General features: G+C 46.1%; 1 protein-coding gene across 5 annotated transcripts in view; it reads right to left on the bottom strand.

Annotated features, from left to right (window-relative positions):
- PCBP3 (poly(rC) binding protein 3) overlaps positions 1-16884 on the bottom strand; it is a 92256-nt gene that overhangs the window by 26149 nt on the left and 49223 nt on the right. For 3 of the 5 annotated variants that reach the window (XM_050916564.1, XM_050916568.1, XM_050916565.1), the window contains exons 9-11: positions 16631-16672; positions 1473-1548; positions 501-560 (exon numbers count right to left, since the gene is read on the bottom strand). In XM_050916564.1, coding sequence (XP_050772521.1) covers positions 501-560; positions 1473-1548; positions 16631-16672 — 178 coding nt within the window. The remainder of the gene's footprint in view (positions 1-500; positions 561-1472; positions 1549-16630; positions 16673-16884) is intronic. The other 2 variants (XM_050916566.1, XM_050916569.1) reach the window with 1 other exon arrangement.

Below are 16884 nucleotides of genomic sequence, written 5' to 3'. Positions count from 1 at the left end.
TTGAAATAGGAATTTATCAAAAATGACAACTTTACTCAGATACATTAATGCATTGCATAGCGTAGAAAGCTATCTTACTCTGGATGGATTAATAAATCTACACTAACAGAGCAATGCTGTCTCATGCCTCTCATGGGCATTCTTCTGTTATCCCATGGAGAACTTTATACAAATCAAATACAATAATATAGGTCATAATTCTGTTATTTTCTTGACCATGCATAATACTCATTAGCGTGAATGATACACATATATGAAGAGACTATATTTGTGGACTATTGAAGTACAGTACAGTATGGGCAAATTTATTCACTTCCTTGGACATACTGTAGAAGGAAAATGTCAGGTACTGTTCTACACCATCAGTTCTTGCCCACTGGAAGTCGCACTGTCTTGTCAACACAATAAGACACTCTATGTATGATTACAGCAATGATAGGGTCCTATTCAAGAAATATTGCAACAGAAGCCTACTAATTTCCCTGTAGCTTTTATTTTACCTGATGATTGGCCCATCAGATTTTGAGCTTCTTCGGAGGAATGTAAGGGCAGCTTTTCTCCTGAAGAGCAAAGAAGAAACAGATTTAATGCTTTTGCCTTCAAGGAGATAAGCAATGTCACTTCATCTAGGAAGCTCAAAATATGATGGACAAAATGGCAGAAAAGGAATTTCCAGTTGGCATTTTGACCATCGAGTGAAATGAAGGTATTTTAAGTATTTTAATTCCCTACTTTATAGCTGCCACCCTAGTTCACAATGAAAAATTTAAACTGTATTATCAATTCTGCTAGCAAAGTTTGAGACATAGCCCTAACTAGACTGCTGGGGGTCCTCCATTGTAGCATACTTCTTCAAAGGTCTCCTTCACCAGAGGATAGGATTTCCCCCTAAAACTATGGTTAATTCCCACCACTTCCCATGAAGCACAAAACAAAGAAGCTTCATGCATGGCACGTTTCTGTCGACATCCTACTGCTACTTTGTGCATATGAAGAGAGCATCCTGGATAGTGATTGAGATCACTAGGAAGAACTGAAAGGAATTTCCACAACCTTTACAGATTTTGGAATGTGCAGACAATGCTCAACAAATGAAGCACTGTCAGAGTGCATGGATGTCTCCCAAAGGACATACCAACCCGTGGCAGTGAATACCCACTCCTCTGTGCTAGAAAGGGCCCACAAATATTAGTTTTATCCCAAGGTTAATTAACCTATATTCAAGCTAGAAAAGCAGGAAGCAGATAAACATGGCTTCCCAAGAGCAGACTGTACAAGCACAATTACAGGGAACTGAGCCATAAGGAAAAGCACTTTGAAATACTGATCTTTGTTAACTTTTCACCATTGACATTTGCAACTTCACTTTACTTGTCGTATTTATTTCCATTAAATAAAGCAAGCTTAGAAAGAGAGAGAAACTCTACAGGTAAGAAGAGAAGGAAATCTGTAAAGGGCATCTGGGTACGTACCAGGGAAAGCGGGGGTGGTCTGTCCAAGGGGAGTAAAGGGGGTTTGCTGCATAGCCAACTGGTGGAGCTTGGTCAACTGCTGAGGGGTAGGAGGGACATTAGAACTAAGAAGGTTATTGTTATAGAATACAACAAGTCACACCAAAAAAATTAAGAACAAAATTATAATAAAAAAACCAAAGCAGGACGCCATGTTAAAACATGGCAAATACGACATTAACAGAAGGACTTGGCCTGGGTAGATACAGTAAAGCCCAAATCTTTAGCAGAAGTGCTTGATCAGGGTCTGAAGTACGATACCAGCAGCAAGCCCAGTTTTAGTCTCTAACTAAAATCATTTAACTTTGTCAGTGCAGGTCTCTCCTGATCCTGCCAGCTCACAGATAGCGTCAGGTGCCCTTACGGAACAAGGAGCTGTCCTGTCCAAGCAGCTAGAAGGGTGTCAAAGCAAAGCAATTCCAGCTGCAACTTGGCTGATCAGACCTAGTAACTCACTGTGACTGACTGCTGCTAGCTGAGAATAGCTGTAAAAATATCTGAGCAGTGTCAAATATGCTGCCTGGTCCATAACAATCAAATTCCAATATTTTTAAAGCACGGTTAGTTCCTGGGATAGCTCTCAGAAATGTTCAGTAATTAGCCATTTTGGTTCATTACCCACTGGATGTTCCCCTAGCTTGACTTGGATACTGCACATTTAAAGGAAAATGTATCTAGCTGCCAAACCAATTGTAGCTCTTGAAGTAGTCACTTTTTCAAGACAAACCACCCAGCAGTTGGCAAAACATGGGCTTCAGCTAAAACAGGTAAGTATTTCAGAGCCTGTATATCCCTTGTTGTGCTCGGAGTCTTCTCCTGGCCCCTTAAAAGGAGACCTCGGAAGAATGATGTGTTTGGAATACATTTTGTGCTCTGTTTTATTGCTTCAAATTTAAGAAAATTGAAGAGATAGAAATTTCATCCTGATAAGGCCCCCTTTGAGATTTTGCTGTGTATGCAGGAAGGAGTGCCCTGTATCACTCCCCCTTCAATAATCTTCTAGAGCTTGGGTGGCCTGGGAAGTTTAACAGAATCAGAGACATCAGAAATGGAAAAGACCTGTTACATCAATGAGTCCAGTCCCCCGCAGATATGTAGGGGACCTAGGTCATTTAAATTTGCATGTGAAACAACATCCTAAAGGTACTGGCTCCTGCAGCACATCTGAGGGAGGGAGTGCAGGGGAGTCTGACATCAGCAGTGGTGAGGGTGAAGCACTGGAGGCAGAAGAAAACAGGTAGGAAAGCGGAGAGGAGTTTTGTAAATGGTATCTATCAGTCAGTTACCAGAGAGCTGGCAAGTAAGAACATCAGAAGCATTTGGCATGCAAAGTGTCAACTTTTAAACAAGCTAGTGGAAAAGAGTATCATAGAATATCAGGGTTGGAAGGGATCTCAGGAGGTATCTAGTCCAACCCCCTGCTCAAAGCAGGACCAATTCCCAACTAAATCATCCCAGCCAGGGCTTTGTCAAGCCTGACCTTAAAAACCTTTAAGGAAAGTGATTCCACCACCTCCCTAGGTAACACATTCCAGTGCTTCATCACCCTCCTAGTGAAAAAGTTTTTCCTAATATCCAACCGAAACCTCCCCCACTGCAACTTGAGACCATTGCTCCTTGTTTTGTCATCTGCTACCACTGAGAACAGTCTAGATCCATCCTCTTTGGAACCCCCTTTCAGGTAGTTGAAAACAGCTACCAAATCCCCCTTCGTTCTTCTCTTCTGCAGACTAAATAAGCCCAGTTCCCCCGACCTGTCCTCATAAATCACATGCTCCAGCCTCTAATCATTTTTGTTGCCCTCTGCTGGACTCTTTCTAATTTTTCCACATCCTTCTTGTAGTGTGGGGCCCAAAACCAGACACAGTACTTCAGAGGAGGCCTCACCAATGCCAAATAGAGGGGAATGATCACATCCCTCAATCTGCTGGCAATGCCACGACTTATACAGCCCAAAATTCCGTTAATCTTCTCGGTAACAAGGGCACACTGTTGACTCATACCCAGCTTCTCGACAACTGTAACCCCCCAGGTCCTTTTCTGCAGAACTTCTGCCTAGCCATTCGGTCCCTAGTCTGTAACAGTGAATGGGATTCTTCCGTCCTAAGTGCAGGACTCTGCACTTGTCCTTGTTGAACCTCACCGGATTTCTTTTGGCCCAATCATCTAATTTGTCTAAGTCCCTCTGTATCCTATCCCTACCCTCCAGTGTATCTACCACTCCTCCCAGTTTAGTGTCATCTGCAAACTTGCTGAGAGTGCAGTCCACGCCATCCTCCAGATCATTAATGAAGATATTGAACAAAACCTGCCCCAGAACCAACCCCTGGGGCACTCCACTTGACACTGACTGCCAACTAAACATTGAGCCATTGATCACTACCCATTGAGCCCAACCATCTATCCAGCTTTCTTTCCACCTTATAGTCCATTCATCCAATCCATACTTCTTTAACTTGTTGGCAGGAATACTGTGGGAGACTGTATCAAATGCTTTGCTAAAGTTAAGGAATAATAGGCCAGAATCCAACCAACCCAAGAGGGTGAGCTTGCATCAGGTGTTCTAGTGCAACAACAGACATGAAGTGTCAGCTTTTAAACTCTCTCAAGACTTTACTGATCAAGGGGGCACAGTGTCATGTCAGTGCACACAGAGTTTTGTGTATAAGTCCCAATGAATCAAAATGAGAATAACTCCTAATGTCACATGCAGTATGATTCCAGCAAACCAACATGGAAACCTGGGAATAAAACATGTTAGTCTACTGGGCAGACAACTCTCTAACTCAGGGGTGGGCAAACTTTTTGGCCTGAGGGCCACATCTGGGTATGGAAATTGTATGGTGGGCCATGAATGCTCACGAAATTGGGATTGGGGTGCAGGAGCAGGTGAGGAGGAGGACTCCTGCTGGAGGTGTGGCTCTGGGGTGGGGCTAGGGATGCAGTATTTGGGTGTAGGAGGGTCCCCCAGGCTGAGACCAAGGAGTTCGGAGGGTGGGAGGGGGATCAGGGCTGGAGCAGGGGTTGGGGCATGGGGGAGGGTGAGCTCTGGCTGGGGGTGCAGGCCTTGGGGTGAGGCCAGAAATGAGGAGTTCAGGGTGTGGGAGGGGACTCTGGGCTGGGGCAGGGGGTTAGGGTGAGGGAGTGGGATCATGGCTGGGGCAGGAGGTTGAGGCATGGGAGGCAGTCAGGGGTGCATGCTCTGGGTGGCGCTTATATGATGCAGCTCCAGGGAACAGCAACATGTCCCCCCTTCAGCTCCTATGTGGAGGTGTGGCCAGGCTGTTCTGCACACTGCTCCATCTGCAGTTCCCGGCCAATGGGAGCTGTGGGGATGGTGCGTGGGGCGGAGGCAGCGCATGCAGCCCTCCGGCTGCCCCTAAGCATAGGAACCAGAGGGGGGACATGCTGCTGCTTCTGGGAGCTTCGCCTGCGTGCGTGGAGCAGCCTCCAACCCCGCTCCCCGGCTGGAGTGTGACAGCAGGGCAAGCCCCAGACCCCGTTTCCCAGCAGGAGCTCAAGGGCCAGATTTTCACCCCTGCTCTAAATGAAACAAAAAAACAGGATTATTTTCTAAAAAACAGACCTTATCGCTTTACACTAAAATGGAGACCAAAACAATCTCTTGGGGTTCATTTTCAATGGTTCTTTACCCCTTCACTTTCCTCTTTTAAAATTAGCATCTCCATGCTGAAGCCTCTCATCGCTGCCATACAAGAACAGCTGCTGTGCCGCACCTTACAAGAGCAGTTTCCTCACTGCCACCATTACCAGGCTAGCTTTCTCATCCTTCCTGCCCTGAATAACACAACTGCCCACTGCTATTGGGGCTGTGAAATGGAAAGCGGAGTAAAGCCAATCAGATTGCTCATTGACCTGAGCATTCCTAACTACATCAGTGTGAAGAGATGATGTTTTGCCCAATGGAATGACTTCAGGAGCCACAGACCATTCATGGGAGCTGCTCCAGGCCAGCGAAAACAGTGAAACCCTATCTGTTTCTGTTATTGAATGAAAATATTTTTCATATGGATATGTAACAAACGCACCTGAGTGTAATGAAAAATCTCAGAAAACGTAGGGAACTCCGCATCCAGGCATTCAGGTAAAGCAGCTGTTTAAACCAATGCCTAAACGGCTTACAACATGTCCTATATTTCTAATGTCTGTACTCTGAATAGCTGGCAAGAGCTGCAAGGAAAGTGTTGTGAGCCAGCATTTCATAGAATCATAGAAGATTAGGGTTGGAAGAGACCTCAGGAGGCCAACTTGTCCAACCCCCTGCTCAAAGCAGGACCAACCTCAACTAAATCATCCTGGCCAGGGCTTTGTCAAGTAGGCCTTAAAAACCTCTAAGGAAGGAGATTCCGCCACACCCATAGGTAACCCTTCCAGTGCTTCACCACCCTCCCAGTGAAATAGTGTTTCCTAATATCCAACCTAAACCTCCCCACTGCAACTTGAGACCCTTGCTTCTTGTTCTGTCATCTGGTACCACTGAGAACAGCTGAGTTCCATCCTCTTTGTAACCTCCCTTCAGTTAGTTGAAGGCTCATATCAATCATTTCATTGCCATTCTTGTTACCCTTCACATTCCTTACTATCTGCAACTCCAGTTGTGCCTTGGCCTTCCTGATTACACCCCTGCATGCTTGAGCAATATTTTTATACCCCTCACCAGTCATCTGTCCAAGTTTCTACTTCTTGTAAGCTTCCTTTTTATATTTAAGCTCATTGAAGATTTCTCTGTTAAGCCAAGCTGGTCACTTGCTATATTTGCTATTCTTTTGGCACATTGGGATTGTTTGTTCCTGTGCCCTCAAAAAGGCTTCTTTAATATACAGCCAGTTCTCCTGGACTCTTTTCCCCCTCATATTAGCCTCTCACGGGATCCTGCCCGTCAGTTCCCTGAGTGAGTCAAAGTCTGCTTTTCTGAAGTCCATGGACCGTATTCTGCTGCTTTCCTTTCTTCCTTTTGTCAGGATCCTGAACTCGACCATCTCATGGTCACTCCTGCCCAGGTTGCCTTCCACCTTCACTGTGGCATCTTGACTGTGCCAGGACTTCCAATTCTTCCTTTTTGTTTCCCAGGCTTCTTGTGTTCATGTACAGGCACCTAAGATAACTAGCCGATTGCCCTACTTTCTCAGTATGAATCAGGAGGCCTCCCATGTTGCACGCTTCTCCTTGTGTCTCCTCCCTGTATCCCACCTCCCCACTTACCTCCAGGCATAGAATCAAAGAATCATGGAATATTAGAATTGGAAGAGATCTCAGGAGGTCATCTAGTCCAGCCCCCTGCTCAAAGCAGGACCAACTTCAACTAAATCATCCCAGCCAGGGCTTTGTCAAGCCAGGCCTTGAAAACCTCGAAGGCAGGAGATTCCACCACCTCCCTAGGTAACCCATTCCAGTGCTTCACCACCCTCCTAGTGAAATAGCGTTTCCTAATATCCAACCTAGACCTCCCCCACTGCAACTTGAGACCATTGCTCTTTGTTCTCTCATCCGCCACCACTGAGAATAGCTGAGCTCCAGCCTCTTTGGAACCCTCCTTCAGGTAGTTGAAGGCTGCTATCAAATCCCCACCACTCTTCTCTTCTGCAGACTAAATAAGCCCAGTTCCCTTAGCATCTCCTTGTAAATCATGTGCTCCAGCCCCCTAATCATTTTTGTTGCCCTCTGCTGGACTCGCTCCAATTTCTCCATATCCCTTCTGTAGTGGGGGGAGCAAAACCGGACACAATACTCCAGGTGTGGCGTCACCAGTGCTGAATAGAGGGGAATAATTACTTCCCTCGATCTCCTGGCAATGCTCCTACTAATACAGCCCAATATGCCGTTGGCCTTCTTGGCAACGAGGGCACACTGCTGACTCATATCCAGTTTCTCATCCACTGCAATCCCCAGGTCCTTTTCTGCAGAACTGCTGCTTAGCCAGTCAGTCCCCAGCCTGTAGAGATGCATGGGATTCTTCCTTCCTAACTGCAGGACTTTGCACTTGTCCTTGTTGAATCTCATCAGATTTCTTTTGGCCCAATCCTCCAATTTGTCTAGGTCACTCTGGACCCTATCCCAACCCTCCAGCATATCTACCTCTCCCCCTAGTTTAGTGTCATCTGTGAACTTGAGGAGGGTGCAATTAGTCCCATCATCCAGATTATTAATGAAGATGCTGAACAAAACCAGCCCCAGGACTGACCCCTGGGGCACTCCAATTGATACAGGCTGTCCACTAGACATCGAGCGGTTGATCACTACCCACTGAGCCAGACAATCTAGCCAGCTTTCTAGTCAGCTTATAGTCCATTCATCCAATCCATACTTTTTTAACTTGCTGCCAAGGATACTGTGGGACATCGTATCAAAAGCACTGCTAAAGTCAAGATACATCACATCCACCGCTTTCACCATATCCACAGAGCCAGTTATCTCATCATAGAAGACAATCAGGTTGGTCAGGGATGGCTTGCCCTTGGTGAATCCATGCTGACTGTTCCTGATCACCTTCCTCTCCTCCAAGTGCTTCAAGATGGATTCCTTGAGGACCTGCTCCATCATTTTTCCAAGGACTGAGGGGAGGCTGACCAGTCTGTAGTTCCTGGAGTTCTCTTTCTCCTCTTTTTTAATATGGGCACTATATTTGCCTTTTTTCAGTCGACCCGGATCTTCCCTGATCACCATGAGTTTTCAAAGATAATGGCCAATGGCTCTGCAATCACATCAGCCAACTCCCTCAGCACCCTCGGATGCCTTAGATCCACCCCCATGGACTTGTGCACGTCCAGCTTTTCTAAATAGTCCTTAACCTGTTCTTTCACCACCGAGGGCTGCTCATCTTCTCCCCATACCGTGCTGCCCAGTGCAGCAGTCTGGGAGCTGACCTTGTTTGTGAAAACCAAGGCAAAGAAAGCACTGAGTACTTCAGCTTTTTCCACATCCTCTGTCACTATGTTGCCTCCCTCATTCATTAAGGATCCCACACTTTCCCTGACCTTCTTGTTGCTAACATACCTGTAGAAACCCTTCTTGTTACCCTTCACATCCCTTGCTAGCTGCAACTCCATCTGTGTCTTGGCCTTCCTGATTACACCCCTGCATGCTCTAGCAATGTTTTTATACTCCTCCCTAGTCGTCTGTCCAAATTTCCACTTCTTGTAAGCTTCCTTTTTTAATTTAAGCTCACTGAAGATTTCACTGTTAAGCCACGCTGGTTGCCTGCATATTTGCTATTCTTTGTGTGGTGGTGGTGATGTCACCATCCCCTGGTGAACCTAGTTTAAAGCCCTCCTCACTAGGTTAGCAAGGCTGCCTGTGAAGATGCTTTTCCCTCTCTTCATTAGGTGGATCCCATCTCTTCCTAGCAATCCTTCTTCCCGGAACAACATCCCAGGGTCAAAGAATCCAAAGAATTACTGCGCATTTACCTCCAAAATTCAATGGTCCCTATCTGGGCCTTTTCCTTCAACAGAGAGAATGGACGAGAACATGACTTGCACCTCAAACGCTTTCATCCTTCTTCCCAGAGCCACGTAGTCTGCATTGACCCACTCTTGGTCATTCTGGGCAGTATCATTGGTGCTCACATGGAGAAGTAGGAAGGGGCAGCAGTCCGAGAGCTTGATCAGTCTTGGCAGACATTCTGTCACATTCTGAATTCTAGCTCCTGGCAAGCAGCGCACTTCTCGAGTTTCCTGGTCTGGACAGCAGATGGATGACTCCAACCCCCTTAGGAGGGAGTCCCCAATCACCATCACCCATCTCCTCCTCCTCTTTACTCAGGTTCACAGTATAGAACTATGATGTCATATCCTGGTAACTGACCTGCCATGATGGGAGAGCATCACTAGGTACTGTGACAAAGTTCCTCCTCTACCTTGGTGGGTCCTGCGCTTATTGGCAGATTTGCTCACCTCAGTGATCTTCCCCACAGTCTGGGTCAACTCCTCCTGTGTCTGATCAGGAGTTGGGAGGAACCTGGGCCCGCCCTCTACTCCAGGTTCCAGCCCAGGCTCCTGTGGATTGCAGCTGTCTATAGCACCTCTTGTAACAGCTGCATGACAGCTACACCTCCCTGGGCTACTTCCCCATGGCCTCCTCCAAACACCATCTTTATCCTCACCTCAGGACCTTCCTCCTGGTGTCTGATAACGCTTGTACTCCTTAGTCCTCCAGCAGCACACCCTCTCACTCTCAGCTCCTTGTGCCTCTTGCTTCCAGCTCCTCACATGCACTTCCTCTCCTCTGGCTCCCCCCTCCCTGACTGGAGAAAGCTCCCTTTTAAACCTAGGTGCCCTGATTAGCCTGCCTTGATTGGCTGCAGGTGTTCTAATCAGCCTGTCTGCCTTAACTGGTTCTGGCAGGCTCCTGATTACTCTAGTGCAGCCCCTGCTCTGGTCACTCAGGGAACAGAAAACTACTCATCCAGTGACCAGTATATTTGCCCTCTACCAGACTCCTGTACCCCACTGGCCTGAGTCTGTCACAGTAATGGCAAAATGTCTGCTTATACCCTATTAAGGGTAACTGGGCAATCTGGTGCATGGCTCGGGACACACAGTATCAGGTCGCACTATGCTAAAACAGTTCCTATGCTCATCATACTCCAAAAAAAACTAGCCTCTCAGTCACCACTGGTTTCCCTTCCATTGCAAGTTCCAAATAGAGACTACCTGTCTCAATCTGTACATGAATGCCCAAGGACCATCCTGAAGTCCTGAATGAGATAAAACTCCCATTCACTCAAGTGACCAATTTATCCACGGGAAAACTGAGAAAAGAATTCGGGGTTTGGCCCAGGATATATGTATTCATTAATTCCTTACGGATAGTTACAAATCCCCAGGATAACAATGTTGCTACAATATCAGTAAAAAGGGAAAGATCAAAGACAAATGTGCCCTGCAGCAAGTGAAAGAGAAAATTACCTTGTAAAATTGTTTTCATATTTCCATTAACTAAATAATTGAATATTGTTTTAAATAATAAACCCTTGAAAGAGACACAAATACAGAGCCAAATTACTCAGGTGCTGAATGAAGTCTCTGTAAATTCTGCAGGATTTGGCCACAGAGTATTGAACAAATCACAAATATTATTTGCCTATCACTGAGCAGAGCACAAATGCTTCCACAATACAGCATATACCAGAATGTGTTTTGTTCCTCTGTCAGACAGCTACATCATAACAATAAGAAATACAGTCTGAGTCAATGCTGGGATGTATTGAGAAGGACAATTAGGAGAAAGGGCATGTTGATCTGACTAGCAAAGTACACTCATCATTATTCACAGTCTATTTAAGGAGTGAAATTGAAATACATAAAATAAAAACGTCCTAGAAAAAAAATATACAATGCTATGTTAAAAGGGATATATTGGAAACAAATGGGTAACACTGATCTCTGTTATATTCGACTAAAACAGCGCCTCTAACAGAATTTGGCCCAGTCTCTGTGGTATTACCACTACATTTGGTTGCATAGTAAACATCATTTCAGTAGTTTCCATTTTCAGAAGCGTCTTTTATGACACCATAAAAGGTTTTATTTGTACATTGTTATGCAAGTAGTCATGTGTTTTAAACCTACTGGCCAAAAATATCAATGTTAAACCATATTGGTTATTGAACAACATGAGATTTGCAATGAATTGTTCAATAGCAGATTGCACAACACAGAGCGAGGGGGGTTACAGCTAAGATTTTAGAGGGGTCTAGGAAAATTAGGTGCCCACATCTCATTGATGCTCATTGGGAGTTGGGCACCTGATTCCCTTCGGCTCCTTTGCCAACAGCATCTGCCAGTGGTTCACACAGAGGTTACCATTGTTTGCCCTTGTGCTGAACTGAGAGGCCACCGTGGCATATTTTGTCTTTGTAATGACATCTGTTGCATAAGTGATATGAAGTGCTACGCACGTGTGTCGCAGGGATGGGGCGATCCAGTCCAACATGTCACACATACCCTAGAATCGTATGGTCATGGTATAAGAGGTGCTGTTGTAAAGCATAAGTGAAGGGGACACAAATGAAGTTGCCCAGGGAACCCTAACCCTGAATGCCCTGGGTCAGACAGCTCACTGCAGTAATGCCAGTTTACACCAGGAGAGCATCTGGCTTCCTGGCAGCATGCAATTAAATCTCTATCTTCACATTGCAGTAAAGCAGCTTCTTGTATCTTATTTCTTTGTTGTGTATAAAAAAGGACAAAACATTTCAAATAAATCATGTTTTCCATTTTTATCGAGTATTTTGTCAAAAAAAAGTCCCAATATTCATCTGTATATTTGCTCCTCAAAAATCTTCTGTATCCCCTTCCTCCCCAACTCCACTCCAAAATAATAAAAGCCGCAACAAATGTGAATACTGGCAAGAATGAATCAAAATTGCAAAACTAGATGTGGACAGTACAGGCTTATGCGAAGTATCCATGCAGCTATCTGCCAAATAAAGACTTGTCTTTATTTGTGATGACCACATTCCAGGGAGATAGTAAATCAAATCCAATACGGTTACCTAGCAAACAAAAGGAGACTCTGGTATCCTGTTAGTAGCTAGCAAGAGCTCAGGTCAGTGTGCCTGGTACACAAAGGATACATGGATTCCACAGACCTCACCTTGCCCTGGTCTTCCATCTAATTACTACCAGGCCCATATCGGCTTAGCATTTAAATACAAGCATCAGGCCAATCAAGCATATTAATAGCAACACAGCTTCTTTCTATTACTCATTGTAGCGAGGTGAACACCCACTCCAGCCCGGAAGGGGTTGGAAAAGCCCTGCAAAGGGCTGGGTCTGCAGAAGGGAGCAAAACCCCGGCCTATTGGAAGTAGCTGCTGCTGGGGCCACGCCTCAAACTGAGCAACTGGGCCTTATAAGAAGGCCAGGGCAGCCAGAAGCTCAGGATTCTCACTCTGACTGGAGAGAGAGACAGGGCTGGCTGCTGGGGAACTCACTCGGGGACCTAGAGTGAGGCAGGGCTGGGGAAAGGCCTTGGGGGCTGGGAAACACTAGGCCAGCAACTCCCCAGGCTGCAGGGCCTGGTCCTAGGCCCATATAGGTATTGGGGTTGCCTGTGATGATTGGCTGATAGACTGCAGTCCGCTCCAGGGCACCGGGACTAGATAGAGACTGGCAGTGGCCACGACTGAGGTGACGTGGGGATAGGAGGTGGTTGTTCCCCTGGGTGGGGAGATCCAGAGAGAGTGGGGTACTGCCAGGGGGCAGCACCCAAGACAAGGGCACCAGGGTCTGGGAGGGACACGGGGGCCAACAACAGGCAGGCACTCTGATGACTGGTGAGCTAATTCCGCGCCTGATTACACTCATCCAGCCATTGGCTCTTCAATCAACACACTCTACAAATTTCATAAAATGATTGCCAACTATAGAGAAGGCGACCACTTCACTCACCACTGAAATGCAACCACCTCTAAGTAGAAGTTGGTAGCCTTCAAACTGCGCACAAAAAAAATATACAACAAAGGAGGCCAGGAAGGGAAGAATATCAAACCCATGCCACAGATTTTGGGGAGTAGAATTTCACCATGGCACTCATTTTTGTGGAAAGCGCAAAGGCATTTCTACTTTACATTTTGTCTAAAAGTCGGGATTCTAGCAGCACAGAGCCACTAACCGCATATGAAGTCCTACCTCAGTACTGCCTCAGAGGGAAGAGGTCCACCTACTGAATCTCCAATATTACTTTCTAAAGCACCTGCAGGTGTATGTCATAGCTGGAAGTCTCACATACAAGTACTGATTATGGCCAACCTTCATGGCTTAAAAGATCTGACAAAATCACATCACAAGGCCCACAGAATGCATTTGCAAATAGACTAACAGAGTATGAGCTTAATATTCCATTAAATCACTAGGATCAGTTTTCATGACCCTCATGGGTTTGTCATATCCTGGATTGTTTGTGAGGCTGTGCATGCAAACAGACACAATGGAGCTAATCTTAGGGAATAGCCTGACCATTGTACGCAGAGGAATATGACTTCATCATGGTCTCATCGCCACTTCCTGCAGGAGGGTCCTTCCATTATGCTATTGAGGCAAAGGACCCTGTTCTAAGAGTCTGTCTCAATGACTCATAGACCTTAAGGCCAGAAGGGATCTCTCACCCACCCCATCCTTTAAAACAGTGGTTCTCAACCAGCGGTCTGGGGCCCCTTTCAGGGGCGCAAGCAGGTTTCAGAGGGTCTGCCAAGCAGGACCAGTGTTCGCCTGGCTGGGGCCCAGGGCAGAAAGCCAGAGTCCCATTGCATGGGGCTGAAGCCCAGGGCCCTGAGCCCAGCCACCTAGGGCTGAAGCAGAAGCCTGAGCAACTTAGCTTCATGATGCCCCCCTGTAGCATGGGGCCCTGGACAACTGACCAGCTTACTACCCCTTAATGGCAGCCCTGGCATTTATATCCAGAAAACCAGTTATTGCGGTACAGGGGGGCCATGGAATTTTTATAGCATGTCTGGGAGGGGAGGGGGGGCTCAGAAAGAAAAGGTTGAGAAACATTTCTCTAAAAGACCCCTAACCTCTGGCTGCATTATTTAAGGCCTCAAATTATGATTTAAAGTCTTTAAGTTACAGAGAATTCACCATTTACACTACTTCAAACCAGTAAGTGACCTGTTCCCCATGGTGCAGAGGAAGGTGAAAATCCCCCAGGGTCTCTGCCAATCTGACCTGGGGGAAAATTCCTTCCTGATCCCAAATATGGTGATCAGTTGAACCTTGAGCACATGGGCAAGATCCTCTAGCCTAACATCTGGGAAATAATTTTCTGTAATAACTCAGAGCCCTCCCCATCTAGTGTCCCATCTCTAGCCATTGGGGATTTTTGCTACTAGCAGTCACAGATGAGCCACATGCCATTGTAGGTAATCTAATCATACCATCCCATCCATAAATGTATCAAGTTCAGTCTTGAACCAAGTTAGTTTTTTGCCCCCACTGCTCCCCTTGGGAAGCTGTTCCAGGACTTCACTCTAATAAGCCTATGTCCTTTGTTAATAAACTTATTATTGTTTTGTTAAAAACCCATCTCAGTGCTGTGTGTTAGTCGGGGAGGGGGGGTCCTCAGCCAGCTTACCAGGCTGCTGTGTGCTCAGTCTCTCTGGGAGTGGGGATCACTGTGTGTTACCTGTGGGGCAGGGCTGGACTGGCAGATGCTGCAGGGTTTGCTGGCAAGGCAAGCAGGCTGGCGTGTTGGGGACAGATTCCCAGCTTAGCTGCAGCATAGCACCCTCCCGCTGAGGCAGAGTGGTAACACAGTGGCTCACAGGTCTGGGTTTGCTGAGCAAGCCGTCACAGTGTCATTCAATCAGGCTTCAAGCTGGGCTAGGGCATGGAAATAGCATGGTCTTGGCAGTCAGTGGTCTCCTCAGGGCAACAAACAGAGGTGGGACATCTGTGCTAACACTGCTAGGTTGGTCAGTGGCTTTAGGTCCTAGTGACTACATGGTACTGCTGATCCAGCTGTGGCCCCTGGCAGGTCAGGGCTATATTCTTTCAAAGTGGCTCCATTTATTTTAGGGGAATGCAAAGGGCTGTTTTGGCTGCCTGCTGTGGTGTCCTTGTCACTCCTCTTCTTCAGCATCTGTGTAAAGCCACTGGGGAAGGTCATAAAGACCTCAGGGCCAAAGTGTCACCAATAAGCGGATGACCCCCAGCTCTGTCTCACCTCCTCTTTGACCATTTCCTTGCTTTCCCAGAGACGGATGGGGTCTTAAACTGCCCACCAGAATAAGTGCACATTTTGTAAAAGTGGTCCCCAACCTTGAGGTCTTACTAGACTCACTCTTACTTGTACACTCAGCGAGAGCCGTGTAGCTGGGAGTTCTTCCCTCCACCTGTGGAAGGCTAAGAGACTGCCTCTTTTCACCTCACCTCAGTGCACTTGCCCTAGTTCACACCCACCATTATAAAACATGTGGTTTGGCCTTCTTCCCTGCTTCTCCTCACACTAAGGAGGGAATGCCTCAAAATGACATGGACTAGGTCAGCAACGGAAGATATGGAACACGCCTATACCCCAGGGGAGAGATGCCTCCTGGAGATGGTGGCATCTGTATCCATCCCACCTTCCCTGGGGGACCTGTCAAGGAGGATAATTTTAATTTATGCTGGGGGCTGCATATGAGCCACACGGGTGAAATCTACAGAGGGGATGTGTTTATTCCCTGCTCACCTGTGACCAGTTTTTCTCACTAGAAATAAGCATTAACCAGGAATGAACTTGGCACAGAGCCCCTTTTCTTTCTTTCCTCTCTCTGTCACCTCTCCTCACGACTAACAGTTAAGATCAACAGAAAAAAATCCACAGCCTTACCAGAAAAGACAGAGAACACCAAGGGCCTTCCTCTCCAGTCTTGACTAGAAATTGAACTCGACACAGAAACCTGTGCTGCCATTCATTTCTAGGCAACCGACTTTTGGCTGTTGCTTGTAAGCCATGCTGAAGAGAGTGGTTGGGACATTTCTTCCCTTCCACCAAAATACAAGGAATGTGTGCATCTATGTTTAGGCTACTGAACAGTTTGACTGTAAAATTAATCATCAGCCTAAAATAATAGCTAGAAAGTGGGGAGAGAAATCAGCATCACCAGACACGCAGACTTCCTTTGCAATATGACTGAGAACATACCCAAAGACAGACCAACCTGTGGGAAGGCACAGCTTTTAGAAAGCAAAGTCTATGAGACAGCCATAACTCTCCAAGCTTTCAAACTTAGCTATGCCTCACAAAAGCACCCGAATAAGCCATTGTACATATTTCATTAGCAACATTTTATGGAGAGGGGGACATAGAGGGAAAAGACTATTTTTGACCATTCTCTGAGGCACAAAATGCATATAGGGTTTATGTCTTAGTAAAGGGATAGCACTGAACAATACAAATAATTTAACATCAGGCCAAGTCCTCAATATTAATAAAGTTTAGTGCTAATAGGTTAAAAGGCTATTCAAGGTATTACAGATACTACACACAGACTGTTACTTTGAGAATATGCTATTAATATTATTGTCTAATATTAATATTAGTAGTAATTAACAGTATCATGCAGGTGACGTAAAGAGTAAAATGGGTATAAGAAAAATTAGGGTAAAACTCACATCCGGGTGTGGAATTGCATATTGTCCCTGAATTGTATAGGCCTGCAGAAGGAAAAGATATGTCATTAGGTTTGGATGTAGTGTCCATTTAAGCCCTATGCCTCAGCTGCAGCTTCTATCCAGATTCCTTCCCCCTGTAATAGCTAATCTGGGAAGGGGGAGAAGCCCCTTACGATTTTTGGAAAAGTATTTTTTATGTATAAATGAAGCCAGACAAGGCATCCACCCCATCCCCAGAAAGAGCCCTATCATCA

Source organism: Gopherus flavomarginatus, chromosome 10 (genome assembly GCF_025201925.1).
Source record: "Gopherus flavomarginatus isolate rGopFla2 chromosome 10, rGopFla2.mat.asm, whole genome shotgun sequence".
NCBI lineage: Eukaryota > Metazoa > Chordata > Testudines > Testudinidae > Gopherus > Gopherus flavomarginatus.
This window is presented reverse-complemented; position numbering and strand designations above follow the sequence as displayed.